At 38.0% G+C, this 18435-nt stretch overlaps 1 protein-coding gene across 1 annotated transcript in view; it reads left to right on the top strand.

Annotated features, from left to right (window-relative positions):
• The window catches only part of GSDME (gasdermin E), a 73051-nt gene extending 55534 nt beyond the window's left edge, over window positions 1-17517 (top strand). The window contains exons 9-10 of the mRNA XM_055314673.1: window positions 13479-13552; window positions 16493-17517. Of these exons, the coding sequence (XP_055170648.1) occupies window positions 13479-13552; window positions 16493-16723 (305 nt within the window). The 3' untranslated portion in view covers window positions 16724-17517. The remainder of the gene's footprint in view (window positions 1-13478; window positions 13553-16492) is intronic.
• The last annotated feature ends 918 nt before the right edge of the window (window positions 17518-18435 follow it).

Below are 18435 nucleotides of genomic sequence, written 5' to 3'. Positions count from 1 at the left end.
TGATGTAGCCCTACTCAGTTCTGGTTTTGTTACCTTTGGTGTTGGTGGATAATTTTTTTGGATTTGACACCAAATGCAGTCTCAAGGAACTTACTACCTTTGTTGATTTCTTTTAGGAGTTTTATGGTGTTCAGATCTTTGAACCATTTCAAGTTAATTTTTGTGTATGGTGTAAAATAGTGATCCAATTTCATTCCTTTGGTGTAGCTGCTCAATTTTCCCAGTGCCACTTACTAAAGAGATTGTCCTCTCCTGATTGTACATTTCTGGCTCCTTCTCATAAATTAATGGGCCAAATAGGTTTATATCCTGGGCTCTCTATTCCGTTCCATTAATCTATAGGTCTGTTTTTATGCCACTACTGTACTGTTTTGATCAGTACAGCTTTGATAATATAGTTTGAAATAAGACAGTATGATCCCTCCAGCTTTGTTCATCTTTCTCAAGATTGCCTTTCTTATTTGGAGTCTTTTGTGGTTCTATACAAATCTTAGAATTGTTTGCTCTATTTCTGTGAAAAATGCCTTTGGAGTTTGGTAGAGATTACATCCAGTCTTTACATTGCTTTGGGTAGTATGGACATTTTAACAATATTCTTCCAATTCACAAGCACAGATTATCTTTCCATTATTTGTGTCTTCAGTTTCTTTCATCAGTGTCCTCTAGATTTCAGTGTATAGGCCTTTCACCTCCTTGGTTAAATTTATTCCTAGGTATTTTATTCTTTTTGATGTAATTATAAATGGATTTCTCGTTCATTACTGTGTAGAAACACAAGAGTTTTGTATCATGGTTTTGTATGTTGTAACTTTTCTAAATTGTTCTAACAGTTTTTTTGGGGGAGAGTCTTTATTTTCTATATATAGTATCATGTCATCTGTAAATAGGGATGGTCTTACCTTTTCCTTTCCAATTCTGAAGTGTTTTATTTCCTTTTCTTGCCTAATTGCTCTAGCTAGGATTTTCAATACTATATTGAATAAAAGTGGTGAGAGTGGAATCCTTGTCTTGTTTCTGATCTTAGAGGAAAAGCATTCTGTTTTTCATTATTAAGTATGATGTTAGCTATAAGCTTGTCATATTTGGCCTTTTTATTTTGAGATACATTGCCTCTACACTTTATTGACAGGTTTTTATTTATCATAAATGGATGCTGAATTTTATCAAATGCTTTTTCTGTATCTTTTGAGACAATCATATGATTTTTATCCTTAATATTGTTAATGTGGTATATCATGTTGATTGATTTGTGGAAGTTTAGCCATCCTTACATCCCTGGAATAAATCCCATTTGATCATGATGTATGAGTCTTTTAATGTACTGTTAAAATCAGTTTGTGAATATTTTGTTGAGGACTTTTGCATCTATGTTCATCAGTGATATTGGTCTATAATTTTCGTGTGGCCTCCTTGTCTGGTTTTGCTATCATGGTAATACTGGCTTTGAAAAAGGGATTCCAAGAGTTTGAAAAGGATTGGTATCTATTTTCCTTTAAATTGTATTAATTTTTATTTTTTAAGCAGGCTTTATGCCCAAAGTGGGGCTTGAACTCATGACCCTGAGATCAAGACCTGTGCTCTACCAACTGAGACAGCCAGGTGCCCCAGTGTTAACTTTTATTTTTTATTAAAAATTTTTTTTTAAAGATTTTATTTATTCACTCATGAGAGACACAGGGAGAGAGGCAGACACACAGGCAGATGGAGGAGCAGGCTTCCCGAAAGGAGCCTGATGTGAGACTTGATCCCAGGAACCTGGGATCACGATCTGAGCCAAGGGTAGACACTCAACCACTGAGCCACTTAGGCATCCCTTAATTTTTCTTTAAATGATTCACAGAATTCACCTGTGAAGCCATCTGGTCTTGGACATTTGTTTGTTAGGAGATTTTTGGTTACTAATTCAATATCCTTACTTATAATTGGTTTGTTCAGATTTTCTATTTCTTCCTGATTCTGTGTTGGTAGGTTATATATTTGTAGGAATTCATCCATTTATTCTAGGTTGTCCAATTTGTTGGTGTAGAGTTGTTCATCTGTTTTCATGACCTTCGAATGGCTTGCATATCTATAATTTTTCCTTCATTTTGTATTCATTAATATATTGTTTGTAATTAGAATGAGTTCAAGAAATGCAAGATTGGACGGGATGAGCACTGGGTTTTATTCTGTATGTTGACAAACTGAACACCAATAAAAAATAAATTTATTAAAAAAAAAAAGAAATGCAAGATTAAAATACAAAGGAAAAGTTGCTGAATCATGTTTATCCATAGCAATTCTTGATGTACTGGAGTTGGTTTCTCAAGATCCTTTGTATTTGCTATCAGTTGTAATTTCTCTTTCATTTCTGATTTTATTTACTTGTCTTCTATATCTTGGTGAGTGTAGCTAAGGGTTTATCAATTTTATCTTTTCAAAAAACCAGCTCTTAATTGTATTGGTCTTTCTAGTCTCTGTTTCATTTATTTCCACTATGCTCTTTTGTTATTTCCTTCTACTAAATTTGGGCTAAGTTTATTTGTCTCTTCCTAGTTCTTTCAGCTACAAAGTTAGGTTGTGTATTTGAGATTTTTCATATATCTTAAGGGCAATTATTGCCATGAGCTTCCCTCTTAGAACTGCCTTTACTGCATCTAATTAGTAAGTTTCAATATGTTGTATTTTCATTTGTCTCAAGGTACCTTTTGATTTCTCCTTTGATTTCTTATTTCACACATTGATCATTGAGTAGTTCTGATGTCTACACATTTGTGACTTTTCTACTTTTCTTCTGTTAATTGATTTTAGTTTTACAGCACTGAAATCCTATTAAGCATCTTTTCCAATCACAGTCTCTTAAATTTATTAAGACTTTGTGGACTAACCTATGATCTATCTCAGGGAATATTCTGTATATATCTGTTAAGGCCATCTTAGTGTGTTGTTTAAGGCTGATGTTTCCCCTGATGATATTCTGTATGGATGATTTATCCCTGGTAAGTATTAAATTCTCTATTTCCTATTGTTGTGTATTTCTTTAGGTCTGTTAGTATTTGCTTTATATATTTAGGTGTTTCTACACTGGATGCATAAATGTGTTATATTCTCTTGTACTGTCTTTTTCCCACTGATCTATTTATCATCATATAATGTACTTCTTTGTCTTATTAGTCTTTGTTTTAAAGTCTATTTTAAATTTAGCTATTCTTGTTTTCTTTTGGTTTCCTTTTAGATGGAATACCTTTTACCAACTTCAGTCTGTGTCTTGACATCTTAAGTTTGTCTCTTGTGGGCAACATATAGATCTTTTTTTTTTTTTTTCCATTCAGCCACTCTATGTCTTTTGACTGGAAACTTTAGTCCATTTATATCTAAAGTAGTTATTAATAGTAATACGTATGTACTTATTGACATTAAAATTTGTCTTGTGGTTGTTTTGTAGTTTTTGTTCCTTTCTTCTCTTGCTCTCTTTTTGTGATTTGATGATTTTCTGTAGTTGTATGCTTAGATTCCATTCCCTTGTATCTACTATAGGTTGTTGCTTTGTAGTTACCATGATGCTTACATGTATCAACTTATTTTTATAAGTCTATTTTATTTTTTCTATTTTATTTATTTTTTCAAGATTTTATTGATTTAGAGAGACAGCATGAGTGGAAGGGTAGGGCAGAGAGAGAGAGGCAGAAGCAGACTCCTCACTGAGCAGGGAGCACAAGGCAGGGCTTGATTCTGGGACTCTGGGATCATGACCTGAGCCGAACCAGGTCCTTTAACTGACTGAGCCAACTAGGCACGCCTATGATAGTCTGTTTTAAGTTGGTAACCATGAGAGTTCAAATGCATTCTCAAGCCTTAAATTTTTACTACCTCCTCCTCCATGTTTTAAGGTTTTGATGTCACAGTTTATATCTTGTGTATCCCTCAACAAATTATTGTGTAGTATTTTTCTACTATTTAGAATTAAAATTTTGTTCTTTTATTAACTTTTAAATTTTAATTCCATTATAGTTAACATAATTTTAATTCCATATAGTTAACATACAGTATTATATTAGCTATATTATATACATACTATATTATATATAGTATAATAATTCAACGATTCTGTATATTTACTCAGTGCTCATCATGATAAGTGTACTCTTTAATACCCATTACCTATTTCATCCATCCCCACCTCCTCTCTGGTAACTATCAGTTTGTTCTTTATAGTTGAGAATCTGTTTCTTGGTTTGACTCTTTTTTCTCCTTTGCTTATTTGTTTTGTTTTTTAAATTCCACATTATTAAAATCATATGGTATGTGTCTATTTTCTTTTTTTTTTTTTTAATTTTTATTTATTTATGATAGTCACGGAGAGAGAGAGGCAGAGACACAGGCAGAGGGAGAGGGAGAGGCAGGCTCCATGCACACCGGGAGCCTGATGTGGGATTCGATCCTGGGTCTCCAGGATCGTGCCCTGGGCCAAAGGCAGGCGCCAAACCGCTGCGCCACCCAGGGATCCCATGTGTCTATTTTCTAACTGACTCATTTCACTTAGAATTATACTCTCTAGCTCCATCCATGTACTTGCACATGGCGAAATTTCATTCCTTTTTATGGCTAATATTCCATTGTGTATGTGTATAAACATCTCATATCTTCAGCACCCATTCATCTATCTGTGGACACTTGGGCTGCTTCCATATTTTGGCTTCTGTAAATAATGCTGCTATAAATATAGGTGTGCATGTATCCCTCTGAATTAGTGCTTTTGTATTCTTGGGTAAATACCCACTAGTGTGATTCTTGGCTTGTAGAGTAGTTCTATTTTTAACTTTTTGAGGAACTTCCATATGTTTTCCCACAGTGGCTGCACTAGTTTGCATTCCCAGCAGTGCAGGCGGCTTTCTTTTTCTCCACATCTTTGCCAACACCTGTTGTTTCTTGTTTTGTTGATTTTAGCTATTTTGACAGATGTGAGGTGATATCTCATTGTAGTTTTGATTTGCATTTCCCTGATGATGAATGATGACGAGCATCTTTTCATGTGTCTTTTGGCATCTGTATGTCTCCTTTGGGGGAATGTCCACGTTTTCTGCCCATTTTTAAATTGGATTATTTGTTTTTTGGATGTTGAATCACAGAAATTCTATATAAATTTTGCATAATAACCCTTATCTGATCATTGCAAATATCTTCTCCTATCCATAGGTTTCCTTTTAGCTTTTTTGTTTCCTTCACAGTGCAGAAGCTTTTTATTCTGATATAGTCCCAACAGTTTATTTTTGCTTTTGTTTTATGGCCTCAAGAGAAATTCCTAGAAAAAAGTTGCTGTGTTCTCTTCTAGGATTTTCATGGTTTCCTGCCTCACATTTAGCTCTTTAATCCATTTGGAGTTTATTTTTGTGTAAGAAAGTGGTCCAGTTTCCTTCTTTTACATGTTGCTGTTCAGTTTTCCCAACACTATCTATTGAGGAGATTGTCTTTTTCCCATTGGATATTTTTTCCTGCTTTGTTGAAGATTAATTGATCATAGATTTGTGAGCTCGTTTCTGAGTTTTCTCTTCTGGTCCATTGGTCTATATGTCTATTTTTGTGCCAGGACCATCCTGTTTTGATTACTACAGTTTGTTTGTTTGTTTTAAAGATTTTTTTTTTTATTTAGTTGAGAGAGAGTAAGTGAGAGAGCATGCACAGGGGGAGGGAGGGAGAAGCAGACTTCCTTGCTGAGCAGGGAGCCCTACATGGGGTTCAATCCCAGGACCCAAGATCCTGACCTGAGCAACCCAGGCATCACTTGATTTACTACAGCTTTGTAATATAACTTAACATCTGAAATTGTGATGCCTCTAGCTTTGCTTTTGTTTTTCAACATTGCCTAGGCTATTCAGAGTCTTTTGGGATTCCAGAAAGATTTTAGGATTGTTTGTTCTAATTCTGTAAAAAATGCTGCTGGAATTTTGATAGAGATCGCATTAAATCTATGGATTGCTTTGGGTAATATAGACATTTTAACAATATTTGTTATTCCAATGCATGAGTGTGGAATCTTTCCATTTCTTTATTGTCTTCAATGTTTTCAGAGTATAATCTTTCACCTTTTTGTTTAGGTTTATTCCTAGGTATCTAATTATTTTTGGTGCAATAGTAAACGAGATTGTTTTCTTAATTTCTTTTTCTGCTGCTTAATTATTGGTATATAGAAATGCAACAGATTTCTGTAGATTGATTTTGTATCCTGCCACTTTACTGAATTTGATTATCCAGTCTAGCAGTGTTTTTGATGGAGTGTTTCGGGTTTTCTGTATATAGTATCATGTCATCTGCAAAGAGTGTGAGTTTGCCTTCTTCCTTGCTGATTTGAATGCCTTTTATTTTTTTTGTTGTCTGATTGCTGTGGCTAGGACTTCCTTGTCTTGTTTCTGACCTTAGGGAAAGACTCTCAATTTGTTCCCATTGAGGATGATGTTAGCTGTGGTTTTTTCATAAATGGGCTTTATTATGTTGAGGTATGTTTCCTTTATACCTACTTTGTTGGGGGGTTTTGTCATGAATGGATGTTGTACTTTGTCAAATGCTTTTTCAGTGTCTGTTGAAATGATCATATGGTTCTTATCCTTTGTCTTATTGATGTTATGTGTAATGTTATTGATGTGCAAATACTGAACCACCCTTGCAACCTAGGAATAAATCCTTGGTCTTGGTGAACCATTTTTTTAATGTATTGTTGGATTTGGTTTGCTGATATTTTGTTGAGGATTCATTACAGATCTTGGCCTATAGTTCTCATTTTTTTATGGTGTCTTTGGTTTTGCTACCAGGGTAATGCTGGTCTCATAGGGTGAATATTGAAGTTTTCCTTCCTTCTCTATTTTTTGGAATAGTTTGAAAAGAATAGATATTAACTCTTCCTTAAATGTTTGGTAGAATTTGCCTGTGATTCTGGTCCTGGACTTTTGGTTTTTTGGGGGAGTTTTAAAATTATTGATTCAATTTCTTTGCTGATAATCTGTTCAAATTTCTAATTTTTCCCGTTTCAGTTTGGGTAGGTTATATGTTTCTAGGAATTTATGCATTTCTTGTAGGTTGTTCAGTTTGGCATACAGTTTTTCATAATATTCTCTTGTATTTCTGCAGTGTTATTTCTAATCTCTCATCTGTGATTTTATTTGGGCCCTTTCTCTTTTTCTTCTTCGTAAGTCTGGCTGGTGATTTATGTTTTATTGATTTTTTTTTTCCCCAAAGAACCTGCTCCTGGCTTCATTGATCTGCTTTATTGTTTCTTATCTATATCATTTATTTCTACTCTACTCTTTATTTCCTTCCATCGGCTGGCTTTAGGTTTTTGTTTGTCCTTCTTTTTCTAGCTCCTTTAGGTATAAGATTAGGTGGTTTATTTGACATTTTTGCTCTTGAGGTGGGCCTACTTCCCTCTTACGATTGCTTTTCCTGCATCAATGGTTTTGGGGACCACTGTGTTTACATTTTCATTTGTTTCCATGTATTTTTTAATTCCTTTTGTCATTTTCTGGTTGACCCACTGATCATTTTTTAACATGTTGCTTAACCTCCTTGTATTTGTGGTCTTTCCAGATTTTTTTCTTGTTGTTAACTTCTAGTTTCATAATGTTGAGGTCAGTAAAGATGCATGGTGATGAACTGTTAATTCATCACAGTGAACTGTGATCTTTTTAATTTTGTTAAGGCTTGTTCTGTGGCCTAATATATGATCTGTTCTGGAGAATGTTCTACATGCATTTAAATAGAATGTATATTCTACGGTTTAGGATAGAACGCACTGAATATATGTTAAATCCATCTGGATTTAAGCCATTGTTGTTGATTTTCTGTTTAGACAATCTGTCCATTGATGTAATTGGGGTGTTAAAGTCCCCTACTATTATTGTATTATTATTATTCCTTTATGTTTGTTACTAACTGTTTTATGTATTTGAGTGTCCCCACGTTGGGTGCATAAATATTTACAACTGTAATATCTTCTTGTTGGATTATCTCTTTTATTATTATATAGTGCCCTTCTTTGTCTCTTATAGTTTTTGTTTTAAAGTCTATTTTGTCTGATATAAGGACAGCTACTCTGGCTTTCTTCTGACATCCATTTGCGTAATAAATGTTTCTCTATCCCCTCAGTTTCAATTGGCAGGTGTCTTTATGTCTAAAGTGACTCTCTTGTAGGCAGCATATAGATGGGTCTTGTTTTTTGAATCTATTGTTATCCTATGTCTTTTGATTGGAGCATTTAGTCCTTTTCCTTTCCAAAATATTATTATTTTTGAGAGAGGTGAGGCAGAGGGATAGAGAGAATCTTAAGTAGGCTCCATGTGGAGCCTGATGTGAGACTCAATCTCACAACCCTGAGATCATGAACTGGACTGAAATCAAGAACTGGACACTTAACGACTGAACCACCCAGGCACTTCCCTGACTGAACCACCCAGGCAATTCCAAAATATTCACAGACATGTATTTGTTGCCATTTTTAAAAAACTCATTTTGTGGTTTCTGAACATTTTCTCTTGTTCTTCTATGGTTTGCTGGTTTTCATTAGTGATATACTTGGATTTTTTTAATTCTATGCATATTCATTAGTTTTTGATTTGTGGTATAACATCTTCTGCATATAGCAGTCTATATTAAATTGATGGCTAAGTTTCAACCCATTTTTTATTCCTCCCATCCCCATGTTTTAGTTATATGGTGTCATATTTTACATCCTTTATTTTGTTCCTAGATTGATTTTTCATCAATCTAGTATTCATGAAGTATTCATTTTTCAGTGCTTTTGTGTTTTCTACCTTCTTACTCTTTAAGTTTTGGTTGTTCCTTTCCAGAGTTCCCTTTAATATTTCTTGCAGGGTTGGCTTAGTGGTCATGAACTCCTTTAGTTGTTTGGGAAATTCTTTCTCTCTCCTTCTACTCTGAAGAATAGCCTTGCTAGATAGAGTATTCTTGGCTGCCATTTTTCCCATTCTGAACTTTGGAATCTGTCATGGTTCTCTTTTCTGGCTTGGAAAGTTTCTGCTAATCCACCGATGGCTTTATGGGGTTTTCTTTGTATGTAGCTGTCTTCGTCTTGCCACTTTTAATATTTTTAAATTATCACTGTATTTTTCCATTTTAATTACAATAGGATTTTTTTTTTTTAAAGATTTTATTCATCCATTCATGAGAGAGAGAGGCAGAGACACAGGCAGAGGGAGAAGCAGGCTTCACACAGGGACCCTGACTTGGGAATTGATCCCAGGTCTCCAGGATCAGGCCCTGGCCTGAAGGCGGCGCTAAACCGGTGAGCCACCCAGGCTGTCCTACAATAGGTCTTTATGTAGATCTGCTTTTCTTGAGGTTTCTCTGTGCCTCCTGGATATCTGTTTCCTTCCATGCTTTAGGAAATGTTTCAGCTATTTCTTCAAATAAATTATCTGCCCCCATTCATCTTTCTCCTTCTGTTGACTCCTATAATATGAATGTTATTATGTTTGATGGAGTCACTAAGTTCCCATATCTATTCTTGTTTTGCATAATTCTTTTTTTTTTCTTTTGTCATCTTGATTACTTTCCATTACTCTGTCTTCTAGGTCATTAATTTGTTCCTGTGCTTCCTCCATCCTGCTCTTCATTCTATCAAGCATGTTCCTCACTCTGTTTATTGAGCCCTTTATCTCTGCTATTATTCCTTATCTCTGTATTAATGGTCTCCCTGATATCCTCCACTGTTTTCTCAAGTCCAGTGAGTATTCTTATGATCATTGCTTTAAATCCTTTATTAGGCATGTTACTGTATCTGTTTCACTTAGATCTCTGGTCATGGCCTTGTCTTGCTCTTTCATTTTGGACATATTCTGCTGTCTTCTCATTTTCTCTAAATCTCTGTGTCTGTTTTTCTGTGTTAGGAAAGTTAGCTATGTCTCCTATTCTTGAGGGTAAGGGCTTTATGAAGAAGAGGACCTGTAGTGGCCTACAATGTAATGTCCCCTATTCCCCAAGGCCTGGCACTTCCAAGGGTGTCTCCAATGTGTCTTGGCCACTTTATCCTTCAGGCCAGTCATTTGCAGAAGCTCTTTTTGCCTGTTGTAGGCAGCGTTTGGCCTTTAGTCTGTATGTGGCACATTTTACCTAGGTGTGCTTTGATCCACTTATGAATGAGATCTCTCATCACTGGAACTGAGGACTCAAAGCTTGCAAATCAGAAGATGCAGTGTTGGCAGGAGTTTGGGGTAGTCTTCTGGGAGAGGGGACCTATTGTCCTGGGCCTGAGGCAAAGGTGACTGGAAAGGGCAGTACTTCCAGAGCAGAGAGCTTGGTGTAAATGAGTTAAAAGCAAGTGTTTGCATTGTGCTAGCTCCCACAGACGGCTCTGCTTTTAAGCTAATGGGCAGGGTAGGGAAATGGCACCTGCCAGTTTCTATATTCCCACAGGGGTCTCTCCATGAACCCTGTCTCTCTGGAACATGCTACAAGATGAGCAAATAATCTCCCCACTATGTGCCCTGGATGTTCTTCACATCCCTATTTCCAAGCTGTACATCCACAAGCTGTTTGTGGCTACTCCTGGAGAGAAGGTAGGCCATTTCCTCTAGCTCCCTCAGAGCCAAACATGGTGACCTTTAAAACTCCAGGCTTTAAGCAACTGCTGGTTACAAGAAGTCACAAAATATGGTCCCTCCTGCTTTCCAAGCCAATCGTTACAAGGATTTGTTTTGCCTGTGTGCTGTCCTGTATGCTAATCTGTCTTTTCTCTTCCAAGCGACATCCCTGTCCTTCCTACCTTGTTTGCTGTGGACTCTTCTCTACCTTTAGTTGTAGAGTTTGTTCTACCAGTCTTCAGATAGATTTCTGGGATATTTAGGATGATATGATAGTTATCTAGTTGTATTTGTAGAATGAAGCAAGCTTAGGGTCCTCCTACTCGGCTGCCATCTTCCCCTCCTGATAGTTGGCCTCTGTCACGGAAAGACTGGGGGTAGTAGTCAGCCAAGTCTATTTGTTACGGTACCATGGGACCCAGGCTCTCAAGCTTGCTAGCCACCAGAGCCAGGTGATCAAGAGGTGTCCTCTGGTTGGCACCCATAAAAACTAGAGCATCAGACTTGTGTAACAGCCTCCATTCCAGGAGATACTCCTTGGAGTGTGGCAGGGGAAGGATGCAAAGATGGTAAGCACTGGCAGCCAGCCTCACGGTGTACTTCAGTAGGCCCCTTGTTCTCTTTGAGAGGTCTTTCAGATTGCTGCCTTAAGAGAATAAGCTTCTTTTACAGAAAGCCTGCACACCTTTCAAAGGGCTGCCTCTGTGCAGGTAAGTTCATGTGTGAGGCCCATAAGAACCTTCTCAGTTATAGCCTTGTTGGTCTCATGAACATGAGTCCCAGTGGCTTTCAAAGCTCAGTGTCTGGGGAACTGGTCCCTTGAGTGCATATCTTAAAAATGTGGGGTTTAAGCTCTTTGGTTTTCAGAAGATCTGTGTTCTTTTCCAACTATGGGTTGCTTTACCAAGGTGGAGTTTATGGTGAGATTTTTGTTTCAGCCTCTCCTACCTGCTTAGATGTTGGTTTTTTTCTTGTTTGCTGTATGTGTAGGAGTTGCTCTGGTAGTTGTTTTTTTAACCTGAGGAAATTGTTCTATATGTAGCTGGAAGTGAGTTCAGGATCTTCCTACATTGCCACCTTGAACCAGCCTCTTCATGCTTAACTGGTTTAAAGCACTTCAGTCCCAGCATCTTGCCTGTCTCCTTAACCTTAGTGACCTTAAGCACGAACACCCCAGGTCTCATTTGTAAAACAGAATATGGAAGAGCAATGAAAATACATTATTTCAACTCAAACACTAAAGGAGCTTCTTTTGTGTTTTAGGCACTGCTAGATGCTAAGGTAGGAGAAAATGATTATCTGCATCCACGGGAAATTAAAGTAGTAAAATTAGTAAGCTCTATAAAGCAGATGCTTTCAAGTTATTTCATCCTTGTGTTCCTAGCTAGTGAGTGACCATCTGCATAACATGGAACTAAAGTATTTTTAAGAATAAGGGTGTGTGTGTGTATGGGGTGATGATTATATGGAAGCATGAACAGGGGAGATGATGTGTGACTGTGGTTTAGCCAGGCCTTCCTGTCCCAGGTAACTTTGTCATTGCTCTTCCAGGTTCTGTGATCCCTTTACTAGGTGACCTATACTTGCCAGCTCCCTCTTCCTGATCTGGGATAAGGGCCTCCTTGATAATTTGTTGACTGTGGGCAAATGCACAAACAACATTTAAATTTAATTTTAGGGGGTTCTCAAGTGGGATCATTCCCTGGAGCTGCCTCATCCTCCTCGAAACCTTCCTGTCTTGGGAATAGCTATGTTTCATTGTACTCGGCTTGATCACAGCCTCAGTGACATGCTGCTGTTTATAAATAAGGCTGCTAATAAATGCAGGAGATGGAGGGACTTTCTAAGTGGTCCCTGGGCCAGATAATGCAGCAGGTGACTTTTTTTTTTTTTTTTTTGCCTCTTCAGTTCAAAAGTTATATCCTGAGGGACTGGGTTCTTTTAGAAACTACATCTGTTATATACCTGGTTGGTATTTAAAATCCATTTTGAGTAACACTGACTTGGATTTCCTTTCCCTGGGACTTGGCAGTGCCCTTCTGGTGCATCCTCCAGCCTTATCACAGCCCTGCACCAACTTTTCCTATCATTGGTGCCCCTTGTGTTAGCTAGTGCGGGGCTCTGCAGTGCTAGCCCTCTGTCCAGCCACATTGCATTTTTCTTCCAAAGATGACTAGGGACCTGATTGGAACCCTTCATAGTTTACCATGTTCTCTGACATCTGTACAAACAAAACTGTGGTTGGTCAAAAGAGGAAACACGCTCCTAGAAGTATACCCAAAGCCATATACCAAATATGTAGCAGAGCTCAAACACAGCTCTTGTCCCACATTCCATGTTCTTTTTCTTTTTGTTGGCAACATCCAAAGCCTCATAGTCAGGAGCCAGGCAAACATATGCCATCTTCTCTCTATTGGGCCTGATCAGGGTGTTAACTTTGGCCACATCAGTGTCATAGAACTTCTTCACAGCCTGTTTGATCTGGTGCTTGTTGGCCTTGACATTCACAGTGAACACACGTGTGTGGTCTTGGACTCAGTAGTCAAGTGAAACTTGATGGTATAGTGGTCAAGCTTGTTTCTCCTGAGGTGTGCTCTTTTGAGGACATTTGGGTTGCCTTCAGAGACTGTCTTGGGCTGTCAGAAGGTAGATGACGTGGATCATCTTTCTTTTGGACTATCGTCTAGCGAATACAGAGCTGGTTACCTTGTTCCTATATCCATTTTCTAAAAGCCTTTTGTTGCTTGTTCAGCACCATTCATTCATTATTCAGTAATTACTGAGCATATCCTCTGCCTGGCTGGTGGGAGAGTGCTAAAAAATGTAAATTAGGTATAATTCAGAGGTTGGCCTGTTCCCATGGATTTTGTGTTTGTTTTCTGGACATTGACTGATTTTTGTCTCCTGCAGAAATGCCAGATAATGTAGCCGCTTTGCTAGGTGCTTGCTGTAGACTCCAGATTATTCCTACGCTGTGTCACTTGGTAAGGAACCTCTCCATGGGGATCTGGGAATGGGCACCTAACAACTAACAAAAACACCTTTAGGATTTGTCACCTACAACAGCCCTTCAAAATAGGTTAAACAGGTATTGTTACTAACTCCACTTCTTTACACGCCATCCACATCACCTCATACACCCACCTACCCTATAGGAAGACTGAAGCTGAGAGGTGAAGCATTTGTACAAAGAACTTGCTTGCAGGGCTAGGACTCCAACCTTGTCATTGGATTCCAAATCTTATGCTTCCTCCATTGTTTGGAGAGAATTTTAGCCAAGGTTTGGTTTATAACATTGTAGGGAATGAGCCTGACACCGTATTATTTGCAGTGGCAGTGCTAGTGACCAGTTTGGTTCAGCTCTGCATCAAATTCACCAGGGAGGTATACACCTCAGATTATGATAACCTTTGTGCCCTAAGAAAATGTCATGGCAAGAGTAAGAGTTATTCTTTTTCCTTTTTAAATTACAAACTGGGTTATTAATGGAAGGAACCATCAGTAGGCTGACTAGAGCCATTCTAATGGGGCAGGTGGTGCTCAGCCTGGGGCAGAGTAGCTGAGCACACCTGGCTGGATTATTTTAAGGTCTGGTTAGTTACTAAGAGCCAAGACCAATATGCTATACAGGTTCATAAGGATCAAAGCTCAGAGCTCTGCCCCCAGATTTAGGAAGCAGGTATTAAGATTAAGTGCCAGCCCAAGACCCTGAAATTTGTTAACCATCCAACTTTGGGAACTTGGAACACCATGTTCTTGTGTGCATAGCAAAAACATCTGAACAAGGCATCATTCCAAGGAGCAATTCAGAGCCCAGTCACAACTGAAAGCAGATTCTACTCATCCAGAAGAATGCTGGGTTCTTATATTTTGACCACAAAAACTGAACTACTTGAAAACACACCAGCATCTGTTCTGGGGCCAGCTAAGGGTAAAGACTGGTGGTTGTGTACAGTGATGAGCACGGCAGTAGCTCTGCCTTCATAGCCCAGCTCCCTGTTGCAGTAACTGAGTACTTTGCATTTTCCAGGTTACCCTTAGTAAGATTTACAAATCATCAACCGTGTTTATGAAGATATATATACATAAATACCATAAGACCACATGAGCTAATTCCCTCTCCCAATAAACTCACACTTAGTTGTCATGTTCCATGCAGTCAGCGTTAGATTTGATCTTGTGTTTCTTCCAAGTTCTACTTTGTTGGTCTGAAAGGAGCGAGGAGGACACATTTGGAGTTCCAAGATGTCTGGTATCCCATACTGGCACAAAACTACCCACCCACATAATCTTTGCCTGCTTTTGGGGGTTGTTCAACATAGACAAAGAAAAAATTATCTGTCTTAATGAGGCTCCTGCCTCCTAAAGGAATTTGGGTGTCATGTTTCTTACAGGGATTTACTTAGAATGGGGTATAGAAATGTACCTGCATTCCTGTCTTCTCTTGTCGGTGGCCAGAGTTAACTCTGAGAGCCTGTCAGAAGGGCTTTTGGAAGAACAGCAGATACAGTAATGTGTTTGCCAAACTGGCAAGGTGATTTAGAACTATTAATTTTGCTCCACTACCCTTTGGTTGACTGTAATCTTATACCTAGAAGTGCCTCTGGGCACGTGGGACTGGCAGCTATTCAGAGAAGGAAGCTGGATGCTGCTCAACATTGTCCACCAGACTCCAGACACAGAGCCTGCTGTGGCCAGGCTGTGCTAGTGGGGTTTATGCTCAAAAAGCAGGCCTAATCCACTTTTTTTTTTAATTTAATTTTATTTTTAATTTTTATTTATTTATGATAGGCACACAGTGAGAGAGAGAGAGGCAGAGACACAGGCAGAGGGAGAAGCAGGCTCCATGCACCGGGAGCCCGACGTGGGATTCGATCCCGGGTCTCCAGGATCGTGCCCTGGGCCAAAGGCAGGCGCCAAACCACTGCGCCACCCAGGGATTCCCCCTAATCCACTTTCTGAAGTGAAATTGATAGTTTATGATCTTGGCCAAAGGCTGATTTAAGCCATGCTAATAACACCGTGTGAATGGTATTTGGCGAATCTACATAGCGTAGATTTGTAAGGCTGATTTTGATTATATTATCAAATGAATGCTGCCTTTCAGACATTGGGGTAAGCTTTTATAGCAAGGTTATCATCGCTCAGGACGTTTCTGGAAATCTTTTGGATTCCCTTCAGATTCAGTTAAAATTCACACATACTTCATAGGTTTATTTCATTTTTTATTTTCTATCTTACTTTTCTACATTAATCTGATCTAGTTCTCAATGCCTGGTAAAAGTCATATTAGCTAATCTTTGTAATTACTGAAGATTGTCACAAAATTTTGTTCTCAATATAGCAACATCTGAGGGCCTGTGTTCTAGGACAGGCCAGGTCCCTGGTCTCCTAAAAAGCTCAGATTTTAGAAAATTTCAGAAACAGTGGCTGGGAGGTGGAGGGCAGAGTAGGAAAAGCCCTTTTAATGTGGCATTTCAGTGGACAATGAGATGAGAAGAAAAGGTCTACACAGAGCTCTGAAGGAAGAGGGTTCCAGGTAGAAGGAACAACAAAGGCTCTTAAGGCAGGAAGCATAAACTGTGGTGCCTATCCATTTGAGATCAAGTGACTATATAAGAAATTCAAATATCAATTAAAAAAAATCAAACCATACATACTGTATGGGAAAGTTACATTCTGAACTTTCTAATCTCCTAAAGTTAAGGGATCTAGCAGAAGGTAGAATTCAGAAAGTGGGGGGATTCAGTCAGAACTCCAGGCAAATTGGAAAAATTAGGCAGAGGGAGAAACAGATCTTGCTATATCTTAAATCTCTAACCCTTAACATTTTTTCCCCATAATCATCCAGAAGTGCATTACTATTCAACTATGTGGATTTTCTGTAATATTTTTAAGTGATTATGTTTAATGTGTCATTTCAGCTCCGTGCCCTCTCTGATAATGGAGTATCTGATCTTGAAAACCCAGACTTGGCTCCTCTGAAAGATATGGAAAGGTTTATGATCGTGCAGCGTTTGTTTGCCTCAGCCGACATGAACTTGGAAAGACTGCAGTCATCTGTAAAAGTTGTCACCCAGAAGGACCCTAACATTCTCCCACTAATTCTTTATATAAGCCTGAATGGACTCTGTGCTTTAGGCAGAGCACATTAATAACATGTGAATTACAAATACATGTTGTCATCCAAGGCTGGGTATTTCTCAGCATTGTTAAGTAACTACTGAGTTTAGCCACCAGGTACTCAGTAAACATTTTTTCATTAGACACTGGGTCACTAGAACAGGGCTCTAAGTTAGATTCCAGCACCTGAAGAGCTGGAGGAGGGTTGTGAATTTTAAGCTAGTAAATGGTCAGACTTTTTTTCTGCAGAAAAATGGGTCCACTTACCCATTATACAAAAACAAAGGAGTCTGACACTTTGATTCAAAAATTCATTTTAAATTGTGAATGCTATAGGAAGACAATTTCTCTTTATAGAAGAGTCTGTTTTAGATGTGCTGATTGACAAATGAACTGTAAATGCTACTATAGTACATATATTCTGCTAAACAAAATTATACTAAAATAGTAGCAGGACACCTCTCCTTAGGGGTCTAGCTACATACTTTTGTCATGCTTTAATGAACATAGCAATTCTATGTTTAGAATAATGCTGATTTCCCACGTACTCTGGATTTTTAATTTATAAAATAGATACTGTATCAAAGGAAACTGTGAACTGTGTATATTTATTTTGCATTTGTTTTGAAATTCTTCCACAAATAACTTGTACTGTCTCTCTAAATGCCCGATTCCATTGCTACTATCCACTGGGAATCTGAAACCACTTTACCTTAGCAAAAAGTAGTTAAGACTTCTTCCTAGAATTTGGTCTAACTTTAAGAGCACGGAGGATGAGAAATAGGTATTGAAAGGGAAACCTGGTTTTCAGCACTTTATTACCTCAACATCATCTATTCCTTTTCTGCTCTTCAGATTTTAATAAACGTTAACACAGAAGAAATGAAGCAAAATAACCCTTTCATCACCTCAGTTAAAAATGAGACTAAATCTTATACAAATACTCATAATACATGAGAAGAAAAAAGGAAAGTTGTACACTGTGTGGCAACAACATAAAACGTACCTTATAACAAACTGGAAAGCAATCTGCAAACAGGAAAATAGTTGTACTACAACTCTGGCACTATATATGCCTTTTTGTCTTTCTGAAATAAGTTTTATAAACAACAAATTGATGACAGATTTCCTAAGAGGAATCTACTTGTGTAAAAAATAGATACATATGTATCACAATGCAGTGGGAGGCTCCTTTGGGGAGAGGATTTAGAAGTTGGGACAAGAGGTTGTGTGATGGGTTGCCCTTCTATTTCCATTATAATTTTGTATATATTAGCCTCTAAATTGAAAACAAGTCAAACCAAAAAAACCCAAAAGCAAGAAAAACTAAAGACTGGCTTTAGGCAGAAAGACAAGATGCTATCCCAGCACATGCCAAAAGTTTAGGTTTTATCAAACAGGCAACTAAGGCATTTGTCTTTTTCCACAATTATCAGGCAGCTGCCCAGTTGGACGGTGTTTTAAAAATTTGCAATTTTAAAGGATGTAGCCTTACACTGCTACAGGTGTTCCCAGCCCCCCAGGTACTGCCACTCCTTAGCAGACCCCACTGTCATGTGGTGGGAAAAGTAGTGCTGGGCATGCTTGATTGGGGCTTCCAAAAGGCTCTTCTAAGTAACTGGTATCCTCATCACTATATACGATTATTACCTGTAAATTTACATTTGTAAACAGATACCTAGAAAACAGTAATATTTCCCAGAACAACAGAAAATAAAAACCACCTTCACTCAGATGTTTCCAT

This window comes from Nyctereutes procyonoides, unplaced genomic scaffold (assembly GCF_905146905.1).
Source record: "Nyctereutes procyonoides isolate TBG_1078 unplaced genomic scaffold, NYPRO_anot_genome, whole genome shotgun sequence".
Taxonomy (NCBI): Eukaryota; Metazoa; Chordata; class Mammalia; order Carnivora; family Canidae; genus Nyctereutes; species Nyctereutes procyonoides.
Note: the sequence above shows the minus strand (reverse complement) of the source record. Positions and strands in the feature narration are given on the sequence as shown.